The sequence below is a fragment of the Bos grunniens genome, chromosome 8, assembly GCF_055505025.1.
Source record: "Bos grunniens cultivar Pamir isolate PY7600 chromosome 8, Bosgru_T2T1.0, whole genome shotgun sequence".
In the NCBI taxonomy this organism is placed as follows: Eukaryota; Metazoa; Chordata; class Mammalia; order Artiodactyla; family Bovidae; genus Bos; species Bos grunniens.
Window position 1 is genome coordinate 93,059,203 of NC_141172.1, and position 23,959 is coordinate 93,083,161.

At 37.1% G+C, this 23,959-nt stretch overlaps 1 protein-coding gene across 13 annotated transcripts in view; it reads left to right on the forward strand.

The window, feature by feature from the left end:
- Positions 1 to 23,959, forward strand: part of LOC147367691 (uncharacterized) — a 224,814-nt gene that overhangs the window by 40,874 nt on the left and 159,981 nt on the right. For 8 of the 13 annotated variants that reach the window (XR_015169274.1, XR_015169278.1, XR_015169275.1 and 5 more), the window contains exon 2: positions 20,690 to 20,740. Coding sequence is in view for 2 of the 13 variants with exons in the window: in XM_086414513.1 (XP_086270639.1) it covers positions 20,491 to 20,506; positions 20,690 to 20,740 (67 nt within the window). In the remaining 11 variants the exon portion in view is untranslated. Of the gene's footprint in view, positions 1 to 20,303; positions 20,507 to 20,689; positions 20,741 to 23,959 lie in introns of those variants that run through there. The other 5 variants (XR_015169276.1, XR_015169272.1, XR_015169273.1 and 2 more) reach the window with 1 other exon arrangement.

Here is a 23,959-nt window from a genome sequence, read left to right on the forward strand (position 1 = left end):
GACTGTTGCTATACTCATTTGGATGTTGCACTTACATATTCATACCTTGCTCACTCACTTTCAAAAATGCCCATTCATTTCACACATATTTCAGTAGACATTCCCAATTAAAACAAATCTACAGTTCTGGAATCTTAATTGTCTTCTAAAATATCCATTAGGAATCTTTACAACATTTGCCTTTTTTTGATCATCTGGCCTCACACCATGAGGATGACAGCAGGTCTGTACTGCACATGTTAAATAATGCCAGACATTATACATGTCATTTGGTTAAAACATTGTGTACTCCAGGGAACAATCTCAACCTTGATCTTGTGTTTCTCAAAGCTAGCGTGTCATCTATAGTTCTTTAGTCTCTCAGAGTTCCATGGGTATTTATACAGGAACCTGCTGTTTATGTTAATTTGAGGTCATTGCTTCTGCTAGCTTCAGTTATCTTCCATAACTCACACTTATTAGCAATCACATTCAGTTGTCTCCTTGGTATTTGATTTGTAGTTAAACATTTTTCACACATTATGCTTACAATAAAAGATACTGACCTTTAGAAGCAGGTGAATTTGACCTGGGATTGAAGAAGTTATTTATTCCTAGATTAAGCAGGCATAATTTTTAAAAACATGACAATAGAACTTTACAGAATAGTTTGAAGCTTTGGGGAATGAAGGTAAGAGGGTTTTAAATCTCTGTATTTAAATAAAGGTCTTATGGTTTCTGCACCCTGATTAAATTATGTCAGATGCTTGTAAAACATACTTGCATGCTTAGCATTATCAATTTACTTTCTCTCTGGCACACTATGAAATGTGTCATATCAAAAACTGGTGTAATTCTAATTGACATTAATCCAAGTCAACTGTGGATTAGCAGTTTTGCCTCAGTGACTGCATCACGAATGCGAATGCCTAATTGCTCTAAATTTTATTTTAAAATACATTGCACCTAAAATAACCCAGCTAAAAATAGCAGCACGGTCTTTGGAATGAGTCCTTATTGATCATTTACAAATGCAAGATAGAAAACAATGTAGAAATAGATAAAGACAACTGGATTCGGATTCAGAATTCAGAAATTTACTAGATTTGCTATGAATTTGCATTGTCTTAAACCAGACAATTTGTATTTCAAGCCCTCAGTTTCTGCATCTTTAAAAGAAGTGTTGGATTGAATTATTCTTAAGTCCTTTATAGCCCTAAAATGCCTTGACTTTTAATCATTACCAAGATTATATTTTAAAATTCAACAAGATCACAATATATTCTGTTTCTTGAACATGTTTTATTTCTGCTGGAACCTGTGCATTTGCTTAGATATTTGTCATTTTGATCATATTTTTATGCAAATTTGTATGTGTTTATAGCAATTATTTTAATACAAATAGATACTCTGGGGCTAAGATTCAAATGGTTTATCAATTTTTTATTTGACTGTTGGAATTTAGTATCTCTAAAGTTATTGCTAATCAAATAGCATCCAGCTGACAAATTTATAACACCTAACCCAATAAATATCTGCCAAGGAACTTTTATTCAGTAGCAGGTTTGGAGGTTTCATTATTGTTTTTCTTATGTTTTGACAATTTTTGTTGGTGTGGCAATAGAAGTGAGCTTATTTCAGGGTGACATTGACATGAATCTGTTTAAATAAATTAGCATTCCAATATCACATTGACATTTTGTTGGAATAACAAGTTCATATGTCAGTGTGAACTGACCCAAATAATTTCACTAAAGTCCCTGAAAAATGCAAGGTATATTGTTAGGTATGTTTGCCACTAAGATGGAGGAGTCCTGGGTTGACATATGTTGCCCTACTTCTGATCTTCTATTTGTGTATGTGCTGAATATTAATAGTGTAGAGAGCACAGAGCAAATACTTAGGTAAAGAGAAGGAATGCAAGTTGTATTCACTATTTATGAAGATATGATTATTGGTACTTTCTTGAAAAGCTATTTTCAGTGGAGTTTTTGAAGGATATAAATTATTTTACCTAGTTTACAAGGCCATTCCTGTTCTGACCCTCACCTGTCTCTTCCACCTGGTGTTCTGCTATTTCTTCATTTCTCATTTTATCTCAGGCACACTGATCTGTTTTATAGTTTTCTGAATATGTCCTGCTTTCATGCCACTGAAGCTATTTGCTCTTCCCTCTGCCTACTGTGGCTTTCCCTTTATTGTTCATCTGGCAAAATCTTTCTATTCCTATCTCAGCTCCAATATGACTTCACTCATCTACTCTTTTATTTAAGAAGTATTTACCAAGTACCTTCCCTGATAGCTCAGTTGGTGAAGAATCCACCTGCAATGCAGGAGAAGGCAATGGCACCCCACTCCAGTACTCTTGCCTGGAAAATCCATGGACAGAGGAGCCTGGTAGGCTGCAGTCCATGGGGTCGCTAAGAGTCGAACACGACTGAGTGACTTCACTTTCACTTTTCACTTTCATGCATTGGAGAAGGAAAAGGCAACTCACTCCAGTGTTTTTGCTTGGAGAATCCCAGGGATGGGGGAGCCTGGTGGGCTTCCGTCTATGGGATCACACAGAGTCGGACAGGACTGAAGCAACTTAGCAGCAGCAGCAGCAGCAGCATTCACCTGCAATGCAGGAGACCCCGGTTCAATTCCTGGGTCTGGAAGATCTGCTGGAGAAGGCATGGGCTACCCACTCCAGTATTCTTGGGCTTCCATTGTGGCTCATCTGGTAAAGAATCCACCTGCAATTCAGGAGACCTGGGTTGGGAAGATCCCCTGGGAGAAGGGAAAGTCTACCCACTCCAGTATTCTGGCCTGGAGAATTCCATGGGGTCGCAAAGAGTCAGACACGACTGGGTGACTTTCACCTTCACCATCACCTAGATGTGCAAGAGTCTGGGGTAGATGCTGGGAATGGTCTTAAAAGCTTATGATTAAGTGAAATAAGCCAGCAATTACAAATAGGGTAAGAGTTCAACACAGCGGACATATCGGGTGATATGAGTGGGCACAGGTAACCCTCTACAGATTAGTAGAGTCAGGGAAGGAGTGAGGGATGCTGTCCTGGGCCACCAGGATACACCCACCAGGATCAAGACAGACATCTGCTGGGTGTGTTGGCAACCAACAGCTCACAGCTGAGACCACATTAGGGGATTGCCTTTGGCCAAAGGGAGCTTTCTTGCCCAAATGTATACCTCCTTTCCTGGGGCAATTCAGTATAGTGTAGAAGAGTTCGAAGACCTGTCCTCTTTACATCAAGCCCTGACCATTGCAACTTTCTGTAGAATTATCTGAGGCCTCTGATACAGTGGCATCATTGTGCAATTTGTACCCAATCCTGCTTTCCTCACACTTTCTGGATTTTGATCCTGAGAGCTCTTCCTAGTAAGCCTCCACAAGCAAATTTCCATATCAGAGTGTATTTACCTGGGAACCTGACCTGAGACAGAGGGAATGGTTATGGAAGAAAATTAGTATTTGGGATAATGGTGAAAGGATGAGGTGTGGAAGAAATGGGGGGAAATCTGTATAAAGAGAATCACCTATGCAAATGTCCAGGTGACATGTTTTATTTTGTTCGCTTCTTTGACCATGAAGCTTTAATTATTTATAGTGTAAGGCAGGGGTTCCCAAACTCTGGGCCATGGACTGGTACCTTCTGTCAGATCAGTAGCAGCATTAGATTAGAAATAAAGTGCATAATAAGTGTATTGTGCTTGAATCATCCCTAACCCCCTCCCCCACAAGTTCATGGAAAAATTGTCTTTCATGAAATTGGTCCCTGGTGCCAAAACGTTAGGGGCCACTGGTGTAAGGTGAGTAGAAAAGAGGGATGAGTCTAGGTATGATAGCAAAATCTAAATCATGAAAGACAATCACGTAATTCAGTTGTACCATAGACTGACTCTCTCTGAAGCTTGAGTATAATATTATGCAGGAGTTTGTACATCTTTACATTTCTCCTGTAGAATCTAGATACACCCCACCAAAGAAAAAAATCCCACAGGTAATCAAAGAATGCAGATTTTGCTAAGTGTATTATAGGTTCAAGAAGGACTTTTTATCTCATATTGCATAACACATAGAATCATAAATCCTTCACTGATGTATTCCCCATCTCTGACAGTTTCAAAAACACATCCATAGGTTCATTGGCATTCCTCCCATCCGTAAGTGAAGCTAATTCCCCTCCTTTTGAATGTGGAAGTAGTGACTCCCTTAATAATAACAGAAAATATCAGAAGTTATGCTATTTGACTTCTAAGGCTAGGGTGAATAATTCCTGAGTGGCAATCTGGCTAGTGATTGAAAGGATGACTTCTGCTCCACTTTCTCTCTTGGATCATTTGCTCTAAGTGATCCGTGTTTTGAGTATACTCAGTGATCCCCATGGAGAGGCCCAGCTAGAGAGGATTCACTGTGCTGGTTCCAACCTGACTGTCCCGTGAACTACCTTGGAAGCAGACACTCTAGTCTCACTCTAGCCTTTAGATGATTCCAAGGGCCCTGCCTTCCCCACCTCCTGCTACTGCCAGCCCTCAAGTTTTCCAGCTGCAGCTCCAGACATAGTGGAGCAGAAATAAGCTCTCTCTACAGTGTGCCTGTCTGAATTCCTGATTCACAGAAACCATAAGATAATAAATGATTGTTGTTTTTAAAGTGTTAAGTTTTAGACTGATTTGCTTCACAGAACTAATGCACCCTCCCAAATCCCTCTAGTCATTCAAACAATTAACAAAAAGTTCCCTTTATTCTTCTTGGTTGGATCTACTAAGCACTCCTTGCTCTAGCTCCTTTAAAGATGCATTTTTATTCTCATCATCCATCTTGGCAGAAAAATCTTTCAGTTTACCATATTCAATTGCCAAGCTTCACACAGCTGGTAAGTGACTTTGCTATAATTAAAACCACAGCTAAACTCTTAGTTATTATGCTATGCTGCTTCCCCCACCCTGGAAAATGAAGTGCAACTGGAGAACTTTAAGTGGAGGAGTGAGCATTTGTATTCAACATTGTACTGAATAGGCTAGTCAATGACATCAGACAAAAATAAATGAGGTATAAAAAAAAAAATTAAAGAAAGAGAAAAAGAGATCTTGTACAGAGATGTAAAGCATGTCTACATAGACAGTAGTTCAGGCCCCAGCTTTAAAACTAACAATAACAATTTTCTTTATATTTCTTTTATTTTATTTTATTTTTAAACTTTACATAATTATATTAGTTTTGCCAAATATCAAAATGAATCCGCCACAGGTATACATGTGTTCCCCATCCTGAACCCTCCTCCCTCCTCCCTCCCCATACCATCCCTCTGGGTCGTCCCAGTGCACTAGCCCCAAGCATCCAGTATCGTGCATCGAACCTGGACTGGCAACTCGTTTCTTACATGATATTTTACATGTTTTAATGTCATTCTCCCAAATCTTCCCACCCTCTCCCTCTCCCACAGAGTCCATAAGACTGTTCTATACATCAGTGTCTCTTTTGCTGTCTCGTACACCGGGTTATTGTTACCATCTTTCTAAATTCCATATATATGCGTTAGTATACTGTATTGATGTTTTTCCTTCTGGCTTACTTCACTCTGTATAATAGGCTCCAGTTTCATCCACCTCATTAGAACTGATTCAAATGTATTCTTTTTAATGGCTGAGTAATACTCCATTGTGTATATTTCTTTTCTTCACTGATTGATGTCGCTGAGACTTCCAAAATTGTTGAATATAAGTGGCAAGAGTGGACGTCACCATCTAGTTCTTGATCTTAGAGGAAATGCTATCAGGTCTTCATCATAGAGCATGATGTTAGCTATGGGCTTGTCATATATAACTTTTATTATGATGAGGTACGTTCCCTTTACAGGCTTCCCAGGTGGCACTAGTGGTAAAACCTGCCTGCCAATGCAGGAGACATGAGAGACATTGGTTTGATCCCTGGGTTAGAAAGACCCCCTGGAGGAGGGCATGGCAATCTCCTTCAGTATTCTTGCCTGGAGAAACCCATGGACAGAGGAACCTGGTGGGCTACAGTCCATAGGGTTGCAAAGAGCTGGACGTGACTGAGCACACATGCACTCATGTTCCCTTTATGCCTACTTTCTTTTTTTTTTAATATAAATTTATTTATTTTAATTGGAGGTTAATTACTTTACAATATTGTATTGGTTTTGCCATACATCAACATGAATCCGCCACAGGTATACACGTGTTCCCCATCCTGAACCCCTCTCCTTCCTCCCTCCCCATACCATCCCTCTGGGTCGTCCCAGTGCACCAGACCCTAGCATTCAGTATCATGCATTGAACCTGGACTGGTGATTCATATCAAAAGAGGTTTTATTACAAATGAGTGCTAAATTTTGTCAGAAGCTTTTTCTGCATCTATCGAGATAATCATATGGTTTTTATTTTTCAATTTTTTAATGTCATGTATCACATTGATTAATTTGCAATATTGAAAAATCCTTATACCCCTGGGATAAATCTCACTTGATCATGGTATATGAACCATTTAATGTGTTGTTTGATTCAGTTTGTTAGTATTTGGTTGAGGATGTTTGCATCTATTGGGCTTCCCTCATAGCTCAGTTGGTAAATCATATGCCTGCAATGCAGGAGACCTGTGTTTCATTCCTGGATCAGGAAGATCCCCTGGAGAAGGAAATGGCAACCCACTCCAGTATTCTTGCCTGAAGAATCCCATGGACAGAGCAGCCTAGCAGGCTACACCCCATGGGGTTGCAAGAGTTGGACACGACTTAGCGACTAAACCACATTTGCCTCTATGTTCATCAGTGATCTTGACCTGAAGTTTTCTTTTTTTGTAATATCTTTGTCTGTTTTTGGTATCAGGATGATGGTGGTATCATAGAACGTACATGGAAATGTTCTTTCCTCTGCAACTTTTTGGAAGAATTCAGGATAGGTATTAACTCTTCTGTAAATGTTTGATAGAATTTACCTGTGAAGCCATCTGGTCCTGCACTTTTGTCTGTTGGAAGTTTTCAATTTCAGTACTTGTGATCAATCTGTTCATATTTTCTCCTTCTTGCTGATTCAGTCTTGGAAGACTGCACCTTTCTAAGATTTGGTCCATTTCTTCTAGATTTTCTACTTTATTGGCATATAATTCCTTGTAGTAATCTCTTATGATCCTTTCTGCAGTGTCGATTGTTCAGTTCAGTTCAGTCGCTCAGTCGTGTCCAACTCTGTGCGACCCCATGAATCACAGCACGCCAGGCCTCCCTGTCCATCACCAACTCCCGGAGTTCACTCAAACTCATGTCCATCGAGTCAGTGATGCCATCCAGCCATCTCATCTTCTGTCGTCCCTTTCTCCTCCTGCCCCCAATCCCTCCCAGCATCAGGGTCTTTTTCAATGAGTCAACTCTTCACATGAGGTGGCCAAAGTACTGGAGTTTCAGCTTCAGCATCAGTCCTTCCAATGAACACCCAGGACTGATCTCCTTTAGGATGGACTGGTTGGATCTCCTTGCAGTCCAAGGGACTCTCAAGAGTCTTCTCCAACACCACAGTTCAAAAGCATCCATTCTTCAGTGCTCAGCTTTCTTCACAGTCCAACTCTCACATCCATATATGACCACTGGAAAACCATTGCCTTGACTAGACAGACCTTTGTTGGTAAAGTAATGTCTCTACTTTTGAATATGCTATCTAGGTTGGTCATAACTTTGCTCCCAAGGTCTTTTAATTTCATGGCTACAGTCACCATCTGCAGTGATTTTGGAGCCCAAAAATATAAAATATGACACTGATTTCCACCGTTTCCCCATCTATTTCCCATGAAGTGGTGAGACCGGATGCCATGTTTGTGTTTTTTACTGTTTTATTTTTTCTTTTGTTTGATTTCTAATCTCATCGCCTTGCAGTTGAAAAACCTGCTTGATATGATTTAAGTTTTCTTATAGAGTCCTGCTTTATGGTCCAACATGTTGTCTGTCCTGGAGAATGTTCCATGTGCACTTGAAAAGAAGTGTATTTGACTGCTTTTGGTTGGAATACTCTATAAATATCACTGGGTCCATCAGATCCAATATGTCTTTTAAGGCCTGTGTTTCCTTCTTGATTTTCTGTCTGGATGTTCTGTCCATTGATATAAATGAGGTGTTTAAATTCCCCCATTATTATTATGTTACCATCAATTTCCCCTTTTACGGCTGTTAGCATTTGGCTTTTATATTGAGGTGCTTCTATATTGGGTGTATATATATTTATAATAGTTATATATACTTCCTTGATTGATACCTTGATTAGTATGTAGTGCCCTTATTTGTCCCTTTAATTACTATAAATCTGTATTTATTCTATAAGGCAGTTGTCATATATTTTCATAATTTGGTTCTGTCTAATTTGCAGGCTGCAGAATCTTCCTGGTCCTGGATTTTGCAGTGTTATTGACATCTAGTTCTTAAAAACTTCAACAATATGTTATATCTAAGTCGTATCATATATGGAATTTTTTGTGCATTTTCAATTGTGATATGCCAGATTTCTAAAAATCAGTCTAAACTCTAGCATTATATTTAGTAAATTTCCCATGATTGCAACTCATCTTCACTAGCTAAATATGTGTAAAACAGTAAGTATGACATGATAAATCATCCTATTAAAGTATCTTTAAGGAGATAACTATCTCTAATTATCTTTAAAATAGCGAAAACCACCTGTGGTTTGATTCCATTTGGCAATTGAGAACAAGGGTTTTGATATTTAAGTGGAATAATGGGTAAATATTAAAAAAAATAAATAGTATCCCAAATAAAATGGGAAAGTATAAAATTGTTTTATATCTCAGTAGAGCTGAGCTCCTTCCAAGCATTATCCTCAAACTACCTCTGAACATCTTGGTTACTCCATATGGAAGTGAAAATTAATTTCACCATTAAAGTTGTTTTATCTGCTTTCTTCACTATTTCTTACCATCATCCGTGATATTTGCTGAAATTTGAGTCTCCAGTTAAATATCATTGAATTTTTAATTTTGCCCTGATGCATGATTATTGTCCCTGTTTTACAGATCAGGAAACTAAGCCTTAAAACGTTAAATTGCTTGAGATCACAGTGCTTACAAATGAGTAACATGATCTAAAAAGAGTAGTGCCAGATATTTGGGTTCTAGCTTTGACTCTTCCGTTGTGGCACTTTGGACAAGTCATTATTTCTTTCTGGGATTTTTTCGACTATCTGTGAAACAAGGTTCTGGACTCTTAAAAATATTTTTGTGGTTTCTCCAAGCCCTAAAATATTATGAAGTTTTGTAAAGAATGATATGAATAGTGAAAATTTCAGTCACCTGAAAATGGAGTTATTAATGACAGGAAGGGAGAGAGGAACATTTGGAATTTATAAAAGCTCTTTATTTTCATGCCCTATATTTTCACAGGTTGTCTCAGTTTTATACATTTTACTCAAGGCTACTTATTAAAAGTGTTACCAAGCAGATGTTTTAACATAATTATATAAAACTATTCATAATTTTTAGAATGTGAAAGCTCTGGAACATTTCTCTGTCTGATCATTAGTTATAATTTTGGTCAAGAAATGTGGTTTCTATGACTAGTTATGTATAATGCTAGGCCTGTGTGAAAAATAAAGTAAAAAGATAGATAAGGATCTGTAGACTTGTATGTTGAGTTTGATCAACCTGTGTCTTTCAATATGTTTGTGTAGTAAATGAGGATTTCTTCAAGTAAGAAAATTCACAGGGCTGAATATCTCAAAAATAAAGCAGGATAATTAACAGAACACTCAGAGAGTAGGGAACACACTCCCTAAATACTGTAGCACCCTTCCAACACAGGAAAATGCACATAATGTACCCCCCTTTTTTCAGAGAACAAAAGAGAATAGACTGAAAAGGGTAAGTGCAGAATAACACACAAAATACCTCATTGAATTAGATATCTGAGTTTTTACTCTACTTTCAAATCATTCCAGTTTCAATTCCATAGATTGCTCTCATGCAGGTTGATATATTTAAAATTTCTTGGAATTATTGGGCTATCTCTTAGTTTTCATTACCTACAAACAATTTCTTGTTTCTGCTTCCGAGAGCACTAAAACTACAACATAGAAACCAATGGACATTGTATCTATATGGTGATATTTAAGTTGCATGATATTTCCATACCTCATCTTTCTCCTGTATAAAATAAAGAAAGCAGTAACTTCTGCATAGGTAGGGTCATCTTGAAAATAAAATGAATCATACTGACATCTTAGATAAATATCATTCAACCCGTTTGGGAAACCAACGTCAATATATGGACAAGATATAGTGAAAACTTCTCAAAGCATTGGAGATATAAAAGATAGCTTAAAAAATACATCTTCCCAATAGTTAAACTTCTTTCCATTCCTTGGATAAATTGACATTGCTATGTAAACAACTTTTTTGCAATTTTGGATATAATTTTCTATTGGTTTACTTTTCATTTTCCTAATTACTATCATAATTGAAAACCATCTGTGGTTTAATATTGATATTTTTTCAGGATTTTTTTTATCATATTTATATTATTATTGTTATTTTTCAATCACTGAATTGTGACCTCCATGAAATGCAACACACCAGACTCCTTGTTCCTCACTATCTCCCAGAGTTTGCCCAAGTTCATGTTCATTGAATTAGTGATGTTATCCAGCCACTTCATCCTCTACCACCCTCTTCTCCTTTTGCCTTCAATTCTTCCCAGAATCAGGGTCTTTTCCAATGATTTGGCTGTTCACATTAGGTAGCCAAGTATTGAAGCTTCAGCCTCAGCATCTGTCCTTACAGTGAATATATTCAGGGTTGATTTCCTTTAGGATTGATTGGTTTTATCTCTTTGCTGTCCAAGGGACTCTCAAGAGTCTTCTCCAACACCACAGTTTAATAGTATCAATTCTTCATCGCTCAGCCTTCTCTATGGTCCAACTCTTACATATGTATATGACTACTGGAAAGACTATAGCTTTGACTATATGACCTTTGTCAGCAAAATGACGTCTTTACTTTTTAATATGCTGTCTAGGTTTGTCATAGCATTCCTTCCAAGAAGCAAGCATCTTCTAATTTCATGGCTGCAGTCAACATCTGTAGTAATTTTGGAACTCAAGAAGAGAAAATCCTCCCTGCTTTCAATTTTTCCCCATCAATTCATCATGAAGTGATGGGACTAGATGCCATGATCCTACTTTTTTTTTTAATGTAGGGTTTTAAGCCAGCTTTTGCATAGACTAGCCAGATTGACACATAAAATTTAGCCAAAATACTTACACCTTACTTTTTAGAGTTAAATTGATACAGCTCTTCATGAGGATCATACCTGTTAGCTTAGCCTTGGCTATGCTGGCAATAAACGTTATGGAATCTAAGGGGACAACAAAACACATGTCTATTCCTCACATATCCTAACCATCTTTCTTGTGTTGTCTACAGCTCTGCTCCACGCTGTCTTCTTTTTAGGACCTAGGCGGGTGAAGCTACATCTAGCTAAAACACTGCCAGTCTCATGCAGAAGGAAAAGAGAGATGATAAACCCTATGCTGACTCTTAAAGTTTTTACCTATGTTACTTGTATTTGTATTGCATTAGACACAGCAAGTGACTTGGCCAAGCCTAATACTTAGCAGGTGTTGTGTGAATATACAATCTCCAGCTAGGCAGAGCATGGCAAGTCACGTGGTCAAGTCTAACATCAAGGAGAGAGTAATGTATAATCCTCCCTTAGGACAGGAAAGCAAATAATTATGATGTTTATGATAAGTGTAATTTTCTAATATTATAAAACATGTTTTCAAATGTTTAAACAGTCTATAAACTTTCTATAAAATTATCCTCAGTGAATATTCATTATGAAAACAAGGACTTATAGAAAGTGATGTTAACTTCAGTGTATTTATAGTAGGATAAGATTTTTTTAATATTCTTTTTCAAGGTACAAAAGTGGTTAGTAGTTTTAAATTTGTTCTCCTACTTAATTGTTTATATATTCTGATTAATTCTATAATTAGTAAGTTTAATAAATATGGCTTTATGAAATATAAACTATTCAAGATAAATATGTCAAATAATTATGGTGTTAAATTGTTTCCAGCTCCCCTCCCACCCAATCCTTGGTAATTAGAAAATAGAATGAGCATAAAAATGGCAAAGTATGCATTACTATTGAAAGCTAGGGAAACTTTCCACTCAAATTTTAGAAAATATGTTATGTCTAATTTGGACATTTTAGGAAATAACATTGTGGGCAGCTTGATACCCACCTTCCAAATAAAGAATGTGTTCTCTTTGGAGAAAAATAAAAGGATGAGCCTGTATTCCAAGGATATTTACACAGTTTTGGAGGTATGAGAATTGTAGGACATGAGAAATTTAAAGACTATTTTACTTGAAGACCCTCTTGTTGCTGTAAAATATAGAATTTGAGGGTATCTGAGCTGATGTAAGAACTCGACCCATGTCCTCATACACAAAGCATGTAATGATGGTTATGTGACAAAGAAATATCTACTAATAGCATAAAGAATATTTAAAATAGAAAATTTGTTATAAACTGTATCATCTTGCAGCACAAGTTTGAGGAGACTTTGTCATTTTAAGATAGAAATGGGAAGGGACATAACACAAACCCATGAGTCAAGAAAGCAGAAATCCAACTTCACATCCCAATTTCCTTGCATATTTTGATATTTGGCCAAAAGAGGGATGAAGGAATAGAACATCTGGTCTTTCAAATCCAGTTGTCTTGAAGGAATGGCCTCACCAAAACTCGCTCAACCTGCCCTCTACATTTAAGACCCATTGCCCCATCAACAAGAATTAGGAATTAGTCACATTTCAGGACATAGACTACATATGCCAGATTTGTATGGAGAGGAGCATACCTAATTTCTTTTCTATACTTTTCCTTCTTGAGGCTTATCTTTTCAGTTTCTTAGTTATCCCCCCTCCCCCCATAACAACAAAGCACTCCCAGCTTCTTTCTGACTCCATAGTCTCCAACTTCTTACTTGAAAGAATAACATTTCTTATGAATCTGACCGTTCACCCCTGCGTTTTCCTTTTGGCCCTCCCTAGTCATCCATATCCCAGGGACAGCGGAGCCTGGTGGGCTGCCATCTCTGGGGTCGCACAGAGTCGGACATGACTGAAACAACTTAGCAGCAGCAGCAGCAGCAGTCATCCATTGGAGAAGGCAATGGCACCCCACTCCAGTACTCTTGCCTGGAAAATCCCATAGACAGAGGAGCCTGGTAGGCTTCAGTCCATGGGGTCGTGAAGAGTCAAACACGACTGAGCGACTTCACTTTTACTTTTCACTTTCATGCATTGGAGAAGGAAATGGCAACCCACTCCAGTGTTTTTGCCTGGAGAATCCCAGGGACGGGGGAGCCTGGTGGGCTGCCATCTATGGGGTCGCACAGAGTCAGACATGACTGAGGTGACTTAGCAGCAGCAGCAGCATAAAGAAAGAAGATAGGAATAATTTTAGGAGTTAATGACTGTTCTAGTAAGACTAAAGTCTACAAAGCTACATCAAGAAAAATGGCAGAGGTATGAAAGTAGAGAGTCTACTTCCTGAGGTATCAAAAGACAAAATTGAAAAAAAAAAAAAAAAAGATGTAAACTTTATGGCAGGCAATATATGCATTATTGATCTCCTATATTTCCTACTAAAGAAGGTTTATAAACACACATACACATGCACACACACACCCCATAAGAAACACCCAAAGATAACAATTGCCTGTATCATGGCCCTAAAGAAGTCTTCCCTAGTGGCTCAGATGGTGAAGAGTCTGCCTGCAATGTTTGAACCCTAGGTTTAAACCTAGGTTCAATCCCTGGGTCGGGAAGATCCCCTGGAGAAGGGAATGGCAACCCACTGCAATATTCTTGCCTGAAAAATCCCATGGACGGAGGAGCCTAGCAGGCCCCAGTCAATGGGATCACAATGAGTCTGACACAATTGAGCAACTAACACACTCACACTAAAGAAGGCTGGGATCTGAACCTCTGACTTGGGGCAGAGTTCAGTCTTAAACCTAATGGTGCAGTTATGTGTAAACCCAGTTTCTGGTTTCCTCGATATAAATCTGTTTCCACTCTTACAGAGTGGGCAGCTTATTTCTGGTATCTGTTTAGGGAATAGAAAGACATATTTTGGGCCCCATTCAGTGCAGTCTTGCTCTCTACTTCAAGACTGATACCCACCTCCATCCTCAGTTTACATGCGGTTCTTCGTTTTAAGGAACAGACCCACATAAGTTTAAAGACCTCAAGTCCAAAGGCCTACATTTTGTGTTCACAGTCCCCCCTGTGTTATGTACTTTCAACCCCTGTTTACTATCTTGGTTTCTCTGTCTCAGAGACATGATGATTTTCCTTTCTTGGCTGCAAAAACGCCTATGTATATGTCTGTATTAAAATACGGAATCATCAAGTTTGATGCAATAGGGGAGCATTTTAAAATATCCAGTGCTTTTCATATACATACAGATGACTTTATAGAGAAAATGTTCTTTTTCTCTCCCGTTTTACTTTCTCTTATTAGAGTGAGTCTTGGGTGGCCCTATAAGTCATGGTTCATAGTTTCACTGAGTTAGACAAGCATGTGGTCCATGTGATTAGATTGGTTAGTTTTCTGTGATTCTGGTTTTCAGTCTGTCTGCCCTCTGATGGAGAAGGATAAAAGGTTTATGGAAACTTCCTGATGGGAGAGACTGTCTGAGGGGGAAACTGGATCTTGTTCTGTTGGGCAAGGCTGTGCTCAGTAAATCTTTAATCCAATTTTCTTTTGATGGGTGGAGCTGTGTTCCCTCCCTGCTATTTACCTGGGGCCAAACTATGCTGGTAAAGAAGACACTTTACCATCTGAGCCACCAGGGAAGTCAAACTATGGTGGAGGCAATGAAGATACTGGGAACCTCCTTCAAAAGATCCCATGCGTGTACTGCTACACTCAGTGCCCCCAACACTGCAGCAGGCCACCACTGACCCCACAGGCTCCACTGGAGACTCTTGGACACTCACAGGCAAGTCTGGGTCAGCCTTTTGTGGGTTCACAGCTCCTTTCTCCTGGGTCCTGGTGCATACAAGGTTCTGTTTTTGCCCTCCAAGAATCTATTTCCCAGTTCTATGTAAGTTCTGGCAGCTCTATGGTGGGGTTAATGGTGACCTCCTCCAAAAGGGCTTATTCCATACCTAAGTTTGCTGCGCCCAGAGCCTCTGTCCCTGTGGCAAAGAATCAGACACCACTGAGCAACTGAACTGATTAGAGTGAGTCAAAGGTGGCCTCTGTGTATTGGACCTTGGATTGTTTATTTCTTTACTGGAGACGAGCCCTGTTACCTCAAACGCTTGCCAGTGCCAAACAAACTTTTCCCCATCCAATTGTTTAAAAAAAAAAATACTCAAACAATCAAACTTTTTCTTTGGAGTTTTCTGACCCAAAGATTCTTTCCCATTCTGTAGTGACATCATCTCAGTTCAGTTCAGTTCAGTCCCTCAGTCGTGTTTGACTCTTTGTGACCACATGGACTGCAGCTCTCCAGGCTTCCCTGACTATCACCAACTCCCAGAAATTTCTCAAACTCATGTCCATCGAGTCAGTGATGCCATCCAACCATCTCATCCTCTGTCATCCCCTTCTCATCCTGTCTTCAATCTTGCCCAGCATCAGGATCTTTTCCAGTGAGTCAGTTCTTTGCATCTGGTGGCCAAAGTATTGGACATCATCTAGATAAGTATAATCCTCTCTGATATCTCTCTCCCTGGAAATTTCCATTGTGCTTCTCCTTTTATTGATTGGGACCCAATGCAGTAGCCTCTGGACAGATTCCTGTTTGTGGGACTTCCTCTCTTATGAAGCCCTATTCAAGCGTCTCCCCAAAGTGCTTACTGTATGTTTCTATCTCTTGTGGTCACATCTTTTCCCTTGATCATCCCAAAATTCTTTTAATCCCTCCAGCCATACATGAGGTTCCAATTTCATGTTTTTAGTTTCAGATCCAAGCTTCTGTTTCCATCATTAATTCCAAGATTTTTAAGTTAAATCCATTTGTAAGGCCATTTCTCTCCCCTGCACCACCACCCCCCCCACCCCACATAGTCATTTTGCACATTTTAAGCATGTTCATATGGTTTCATCCAAAACCAAAATAAAATGAGAGTAGATACCTATTGAAAATAGGTTATGAAGAAAAGGCTTGAGGAAAGCAATCTAGTTTTATTAATAGCCAAATACGATTCAAATAGAAATCTCTCATGGTAGCTACTTGCAAATCAAATCAATTGAGCAAAGTTTATTCTGGTAAAATAACTCCACAGAGAGACACATAATTAAATTGTTCCTTTCCTTTATCCATGCAAAATACAAATTATAAGAATTTACCTGTATGGTAATTTAATTATATATATATATATATATATACCTATATAAGAGACTCCAAACAGCACCAGATTTCTTTTTCTCTAACAGCAGTTTAATTTTGAGGGATATAGAACGTGTGTATTACATCCTTATAACAAAAAGAAAATCTCAAAGAACTACCTTGAAATATTTTTGATTGCAAGATATCACATCCAGCATAAAACGTTCTGATAATACTATATTTCATATTATAGTTTTTACAAGTACTTGTTGCCAAGGAATAAAATTATCTTATGAAAATTTTATTAAATTGAGATTTCTACATATTAAGGAAGTGATTAGAATTATTTCTCAGGGTCATTATGGAGCTCAAATTTTATACATTACTGTCTTTTTTATCCTTAGTGTCTTTTTATAACAAACACAAAATAAAAAATTGAGCATTTAATATCATATGAAACATTAAATAGCATACAATCTGATAATAGAACTCCTGATTACACAGAAATAATTTGCATAAACTATAAACTTATCTTTTGAAAAGTGTATCCTAGATTTCATATTGTAATTCAGTTTTAAAGTTTGTATTAGGGGATGTTAATTCAAATGCTTTTAGCAAGCAAGCAGGTAATATAAATGCATAAGACGTTAGAGATAAATAACAATTGAATGAGGTAGCTACTATGGTCAAGAATAGAATGCATGTCTGACCTAAAGGCATTAGAATTATTTTATTATTTAATAGTTTCCTAATCCTCAAATCATCTGATATTATCACTGCATAAGTTTGCCCCCAAGATTTTCAAAATTATTTCACATGAATTATTTCAATTGAATTTTACAATCTTATATGCAGTTTACCTTCATTATCTGATAATAGATAAGAAATTTGTTAACTTTCCATGAACTCCCTCTGAAATTATATACATAGGCCAAGTTGCAGACAATATAGATACAGTTCTGAGAGATACTCTTCAGCACTAGTCTGCAACATGAACTACACCAAGAGCTCTCATGTGGTCAACTCTACTACTGTTGGCCTACTAGCACTTTCTTCAGGTTGGGAGGGGACATGAAAGAAAAATCAAAATAGAGGCAGAATTGCCAAGAGAGCTGTCTAAAATGGATACAGAAGACCAAGTGTAACTTATGCACATTATAAACTTGGTGAAATCTGACTTTTTAACCACTCAGTATCCTAACAAAAACATCTAGAATATCTAACAGAAACTCAAGATATTTATCAGACCATTACCTTAAAATAACTTGTGACAGCTTATCTACTTATGGGACCCTACCTTAAAACAACACATGATTCCTTATTGACAAATATTCCTAGAGTCAAGCACAATTATCTCTGAGCATCCTTAACAAACCTTGCTGTTTTTTGTCTTTATAAGCCCCTGACTCTCTTCCCTGGAACACTTTTTCAGTTTTTCCCATGTCTCTGTTTTCCAAATTTCCAAGTTCTTAAGATCTTTTGCTCTTTTCAACCTTGATACTAATTAATGTTCAACAGAAAGCAAACCTAAACAGGGAAAAAATAAAAGGTAGAATAAATGGATATTTGCTCTTAAAATTTCTGTTATCAAAGCATACAGTGAAGAAACACTCCTCTGATGTATGTAAATGCCTTTGACTGTGTAGAGATAGGTAGAGACATTAATATAGTTATGTTGTAATTGGAGCTGGGATTCAGAGGTCCAGAGTGGGATGATACAACTCTTCTGACCTAAGCTGCATGGAATTCTTTAGAATCCTGTTCGTGTCAGTGTCTTGCTATGAATATAGAGGTCACAACAAAACTAATCTTATGTTGACCCTCAAAACTAATCTTATGCTGACCCTCAAAGAACTAAGGGAATGAGGATTCCAGTGAATAGGATCCAGCACCTGCATCATAAGCGATCCAAAGAACCACATGGCTCTGCTCCACCAATCACCTGGTACTTTTCAAAATATCAGCTACATTAAATAAATGGGTTGCAGTTTTCCTCTTAGTGAGTAATGTGTAGAATGTGTAGTTTTCAGTTAGAAGTTTTAATGGGAAAGGTTTATCAGTCCTCTTATTTCAAGTCAGTGAGCATATTCCAAAGGCACTCACGGTTTCATTTTTTAATTATTAAGGCATATGAGAGGGAAAACAGTGACACAAACTTACTTATTCAAAAGTAACTTATAAAAATAATTTTAATTATTCCTATGACCACTGAAAATCCCCAAATATATGATTCAACAGCAATACCCTAAAAATTCAGTAACAAGAGATTTTCTATCCCACTGTATTTTTCACAGGCAATATGTCGATTTGGCTAACAATCTTTTAAGCCCCCACAGAGTACAAATTAACATAAACATTAAGAGTTGATGCAATTACCACAAACCTCTCTGAGTATACATAGTCTTAAAGAAAAATAAGGATTTCTGCAGAATGTGCTTTTTGCATTCACTATTGCTAATTTATTTCCTTCGTATTTTTATCTGTCATAAATGCATTCAGGGAAAAATCAATAAATATAACAAATTCAAATGTTTGATCAGTGAGTTGTGTGCATGTAATGAATCAAGGAGACTTCATTTTCCATTTTAGTTGTATGATTTGATTGTTAATAAAAGATATATTTTTATAGGGAAATGAGTGTGATGATTGAGAAAAAAATATATTTTTATAGAAAAATCACTTTATTAATATAGAATTTTTAATAGGCATACTAAGAAAAATTATTAACCATATATAAATAAATATGTGTTTTGATAAATAAGCATAAGAAGCATTTAATAAAGATGTTAATTTGATTCTCTTACTATTTTCAGCCAAAGGTAAGAAAAAAATGAAAATCTCTAAATAGTTTAATCATATAAAGACAGTTTCATAAAAACAATATATTCCATGAATGCATTATGCCCTATTAGTGCTAAATTTCACCTAAGTTAGTGAAATACATGTCCCAAAGAAATTCAGCAATAATTTCTCAACTATATAAATATTTTAGTCTAGAAAATTTCAGAAACAAAATTACTCCTCCAATGATTTGCTTTTTAAGAAAGTAAAGATTTAATATTTACAAAGTAATATTTTCCAAATTGTGTTCCAAAAATCTCAGAGGCCCCAGTCAATATATTATAACTATATGTACAAAAAAGGATGAGTTGTGAGAAGCATATATGCAAATTCATATAACTGTTGTTGTTCAGTCACTCCCAGAGTTTGCACAAACTCATGTCCATTGAGTCGGCAATGCCATCCAACTGTCTCATCCTTTGTCACCCTGTTCTCCTCCTGTCCCCAATCTTTCCCAGCATCAGGGTCTTTTCCAATGAGTTGGCTCTTTACATCAGGTGGCCAAAGTATTGGAACTTCAGCTTCAGTCTCAGTCCTTCCAATGAATATTTAGGATTGATTTCCTTTAGGATTGATTGCTTTGATCTCCTTGCTGTCCAAAGGACTCTCAAGAGTCTTTTCCAATACCACAGTTCTAAAGCATTTTTAGTTTTTCATTACTTATATAAGTAATATTGACCATTCCCCATATATTTATACTTGTTCTTTCATATGTATTAATGCCTATGTTCTGGTTATTGATTTTTCATAATTGTTAAATCGTTCTTCCTTATCTTGAATGAACTAGTTCCCAGTTAATCTCTTTTAGCCAAGAACAAGCTCACAGATAAATTTACTTACAAAGTCTAGATTTTTTCTGGTTGTTTGCTTTTTGATACTTTTGACCAGTTGATCACCCTCTTTCCTTAATCTTGGATAGCATTGAGTTTTTAAAATTGAGAGACTTTCAACATATAAATTTGTTCTGGTTTTTATTATTCTTATTTAGAAAATTAAGTAGTAATGTCCAAAGCAAAAATATTATACTCAAAAATATACTTTGATAGCTTTTCCACATTTTGTTCATATTAATCTAATTAATGTCACTATTATAACTTTACGCAGTTGTTGGACCTGGATTAGAATTCTATGCAAACTTTTCCACCTAATGGAATTCCATTAATATGAAAAGAATCCCTTGGAAAGAGTTGAAAAAGAATCAGTATGATGAAGTCCCCATGAAAGTGAGAGGGGACGGAGTATGATGTACAATTTAGAGCATAAAGAGCAGAAAAAGTGAAAGGAACTGTGGATGGATTTGCATACAGGTAATTTTATATGGTGAAAGTAGGACATTTTGTCAGTTTTTGCCTAAGTCTTCTCTTTACTGTCTAAAGTAGAAAACATATTTTGCTACAGATAGTGATAGAAGAGTTGATATGATGGATTTGATTTTGTTGTGTCAGTTTAGCTAAGCTAGAAGTAATTTCTGAAAATTTCTTCCCTTTCAGGTTTTAAGGTTGGCTTCAAGAGATGTTTGCATGGCATTTGGAAAGTGGAAGGTAAGTGGCTACCATTATTTTCTGAAGGTTGGTGTTAGACATGAAACTTTATTGCGGCTTGTATACATTGCAGTTCATTTGCTAGGTTGCCTTAGTGGCGCAGCAGCCAGCCTACATAACTCCTTCAACTCCTACTGGATCTCTTATCTCATCCTTCAGTTTCTCCAAGTCTGGGAGAAGTATGCATGCAACTCTGTGGTAAAGGTTATAATTTCCTGCAAATCATCATGTCATCATTTTTGGAGATGGTAATAGACAGATATGGGTTCCATTTTTTTTTTTTTTTTTTCCTCAGGATTTGCAGTTTATCCTTGTTATCTCCTACTTCCTCTTCCTGTGCCACTTTGCTTCCAGTTACTGGCCTAAAGAAGTACAGTATCTCTGGGCCCTTACCAAACTCAGAAGCAAAAACCTTGTATAGAATTTTACACTAGGTTCAACAATTGTATAGATATATAACCACTCTAAAGTGTGAAGTGACAGTCACTCAGTTGTTCTGACTCTTTGTGATCCTGTGAACTGTAGCCCACCAGGCTTCTCTGTCCATGGAATTCTCCAGGCAAGAATACTGGAGTGGGTTGCCATTCCCTTCTCCAGGGTATCTTCATAACCCAGGGATCAAACCTGGGTCTCCTGCATTACAGACAGATTATTTACCATCTGAGCTACAGGGGAAGCCTGTATAGCAAGTCCCTTATTCTATACTACTCATTACTCACTATATTACTCTTGAATCAAATTGTGTCTGTATAGTTGGTATACTTTGATATTTCAAGGATGTTTTAGTTTTAACTCAGCAAAAAGTGAGAGAAAAGTAGTTCAAAATAGTTTGAAGAAGAAAAAAATAACATGCCTGGATAACTTAACTGTGGATTACCAAGTTCATATGACTTTAATCACATCTGGCTCAAAAGATTTTATCAGATCTTCCTCTCCATTTCTTGTTTCAGTTTCCTCTTTGCATTGGCCACATTTTCCATGCTGATATTCTTGTTAAATGACAATTGGAATCTCTAGGTTTGTATTGTATTAAACTAGCAACTATAGCAAGAAGAAAAGGTACTTCTTTTCCAATAGTTCCAGTCAGATTATTAGATTTGTCTGTTCATTGCCAGCTTGAGTCATGAGTTCTTCCCTAAATCAGTCACTGACAGTGCTATAGAATGTATTGATTGGCTGAGCCTGGGTCATGTGTCCATCTCTGAAATTCTGAAGTGGGTCAGGTCAGACTAAAAGCAATGGTATATTTTGATTATGAAAGGAAAGTAGTTTTCTAAGGGAAAAAAATCAACACAATGTTCTCAGGAAATGGCAGAACAGATGCTAGTTTGGCAAACTCAACAAAGTTCACTACAAGAAAATAGACAAGATTTGACACACCAGCTTGGAGGATGGGAGGTAAAACTTAATAGATACACAGAGAAGGATTTATAGACAACATTAAGGGCCTAGCTATAACTGGAATCTTTATAGTAATTTTGACTGTCAGGACCTTGGTTGGCCACATCTGTACATGACTAGTTATAAAACCATAGCTTTGTCTATTTGGAAAGTTAGTGGAAGTTTCTAATATATAATCAAACAATATCTAATAAATAATCTAGAATATATCTTCAAATGTTTATGATTTTTAATACTGTAATTGTTCTGTGAAGTTTTCCTTTCTCTCTTTTTAAAATCTGAGATAATTAGGTAGCATATAGATATATTATGCCCTAGTGTATTGGGGAATATATTTCTGTTATGTGTGCTGGTTTATTTATACAACTTATAGGGATTTCTTGGAGAAGGAAATGGCAACCCACTCCAGTACTCTTGCCTGGAAAATCCCCTGAACGGAGGCGCCTGGAAGGCTACAGTTCATGGGGTCGCTGAGGGTCGGACATGACTGAAGCAACTTAGCAGCAGCAGCAGCAGGGATTCCTTGTATCCTAGTTTTCTACTCAAAACTTGATACAAATTTTTACATTGCATTTTGGCTTCTAATATTAAAGAGGATACATCTAAAACCTATATTAATTTTATATTACATTTCACATATGTCTTTTACTGTAGTGTTTATATAATTCCTAGTCTTTAAAGTTCAATAATTTTTCCAAAGTAAATATTCCCTTGATGGCTTTTCATTTTGTGTATGGATCACAAATAATTTTGTATATAGACATTAATTTTCCTTCAGGGATTGTTTTTCCTTCAATTTTAAATAGTTTTTCAGATGTATTTCCTTTTTCCTTTAATTATGTTAATTATTTAAATATGCTATATATATAAATTATACATTTTTTCCTTGATCACTTTTATCTCTGTTCCTTTTCTCCGTATTCTGGGATGTATTCTTTCAACTATGTTCCACATCAATTATTCTGTTTTTACCAGTTTCAGTTTTGTATTATACCGCTTCTAATTTAGTTTTAGGGTCCATACTGATATGAACAGAGAATGAGTCTCTGTTCTCTTAAACTCATTCCTTAGACATGCCAGGAATTTTTTCATCTGTATATATTATTATCAACATATTTTTATTTCTTATTTTCAGTCCAGTTCAGTTCAGTTGCTCAGTCATGTCTGACTCTTTGTGACCCCATGAATTGCAGCATGCCAGGCCTCCCTGTCCATCACCAATTCATGGAGCTCACTCAAACTCATGTCCATCGAGTTGGTGATACCATCCAGCCATCTCTATCCTCTGTCGTCCCCTTCTCCTCCTGCCCCCAATCCCTCCCAGCATCAGAGTCTTTTCTAATGAGTCAACTCTTCTCATCAGGTGGCCAAAGTATTGGAGTTTTAGCTTTATCATAAGTCCTTCCAAAGAACACCCAGGACTGATTTCCTTTAGAATGGACTGGTTGGATCTCCGTGCAGTCCAAGGGACTCTCAAGAGTCTTCTCCAACACCACAGTTCAAAAGCATCAATTCTTCGGCACTCAGCTTTCTTCACAGTCCAACTCTCACATCCATACATGACCACAGGAAAAACCATAGCCTTGACTAGATGGACCTTTGTTGGCAAAGTAATGTCTCTGCTTTTCAATATGCTATCTAGGTTGGTCATAACTTTCCTTCCAAGGAGTAAGCGTCTTTTAATTTCATGGCTACAGTCACCATCTGCAGTGATTTTGGAGCCTAGAAAAATAAAGTCTGACACTGTTTCCGCTGTTTCCTCATCTATTTTCCATGAAGTGATGGAACCAGATGCCATGATCTTAGTTTTCTGAATGT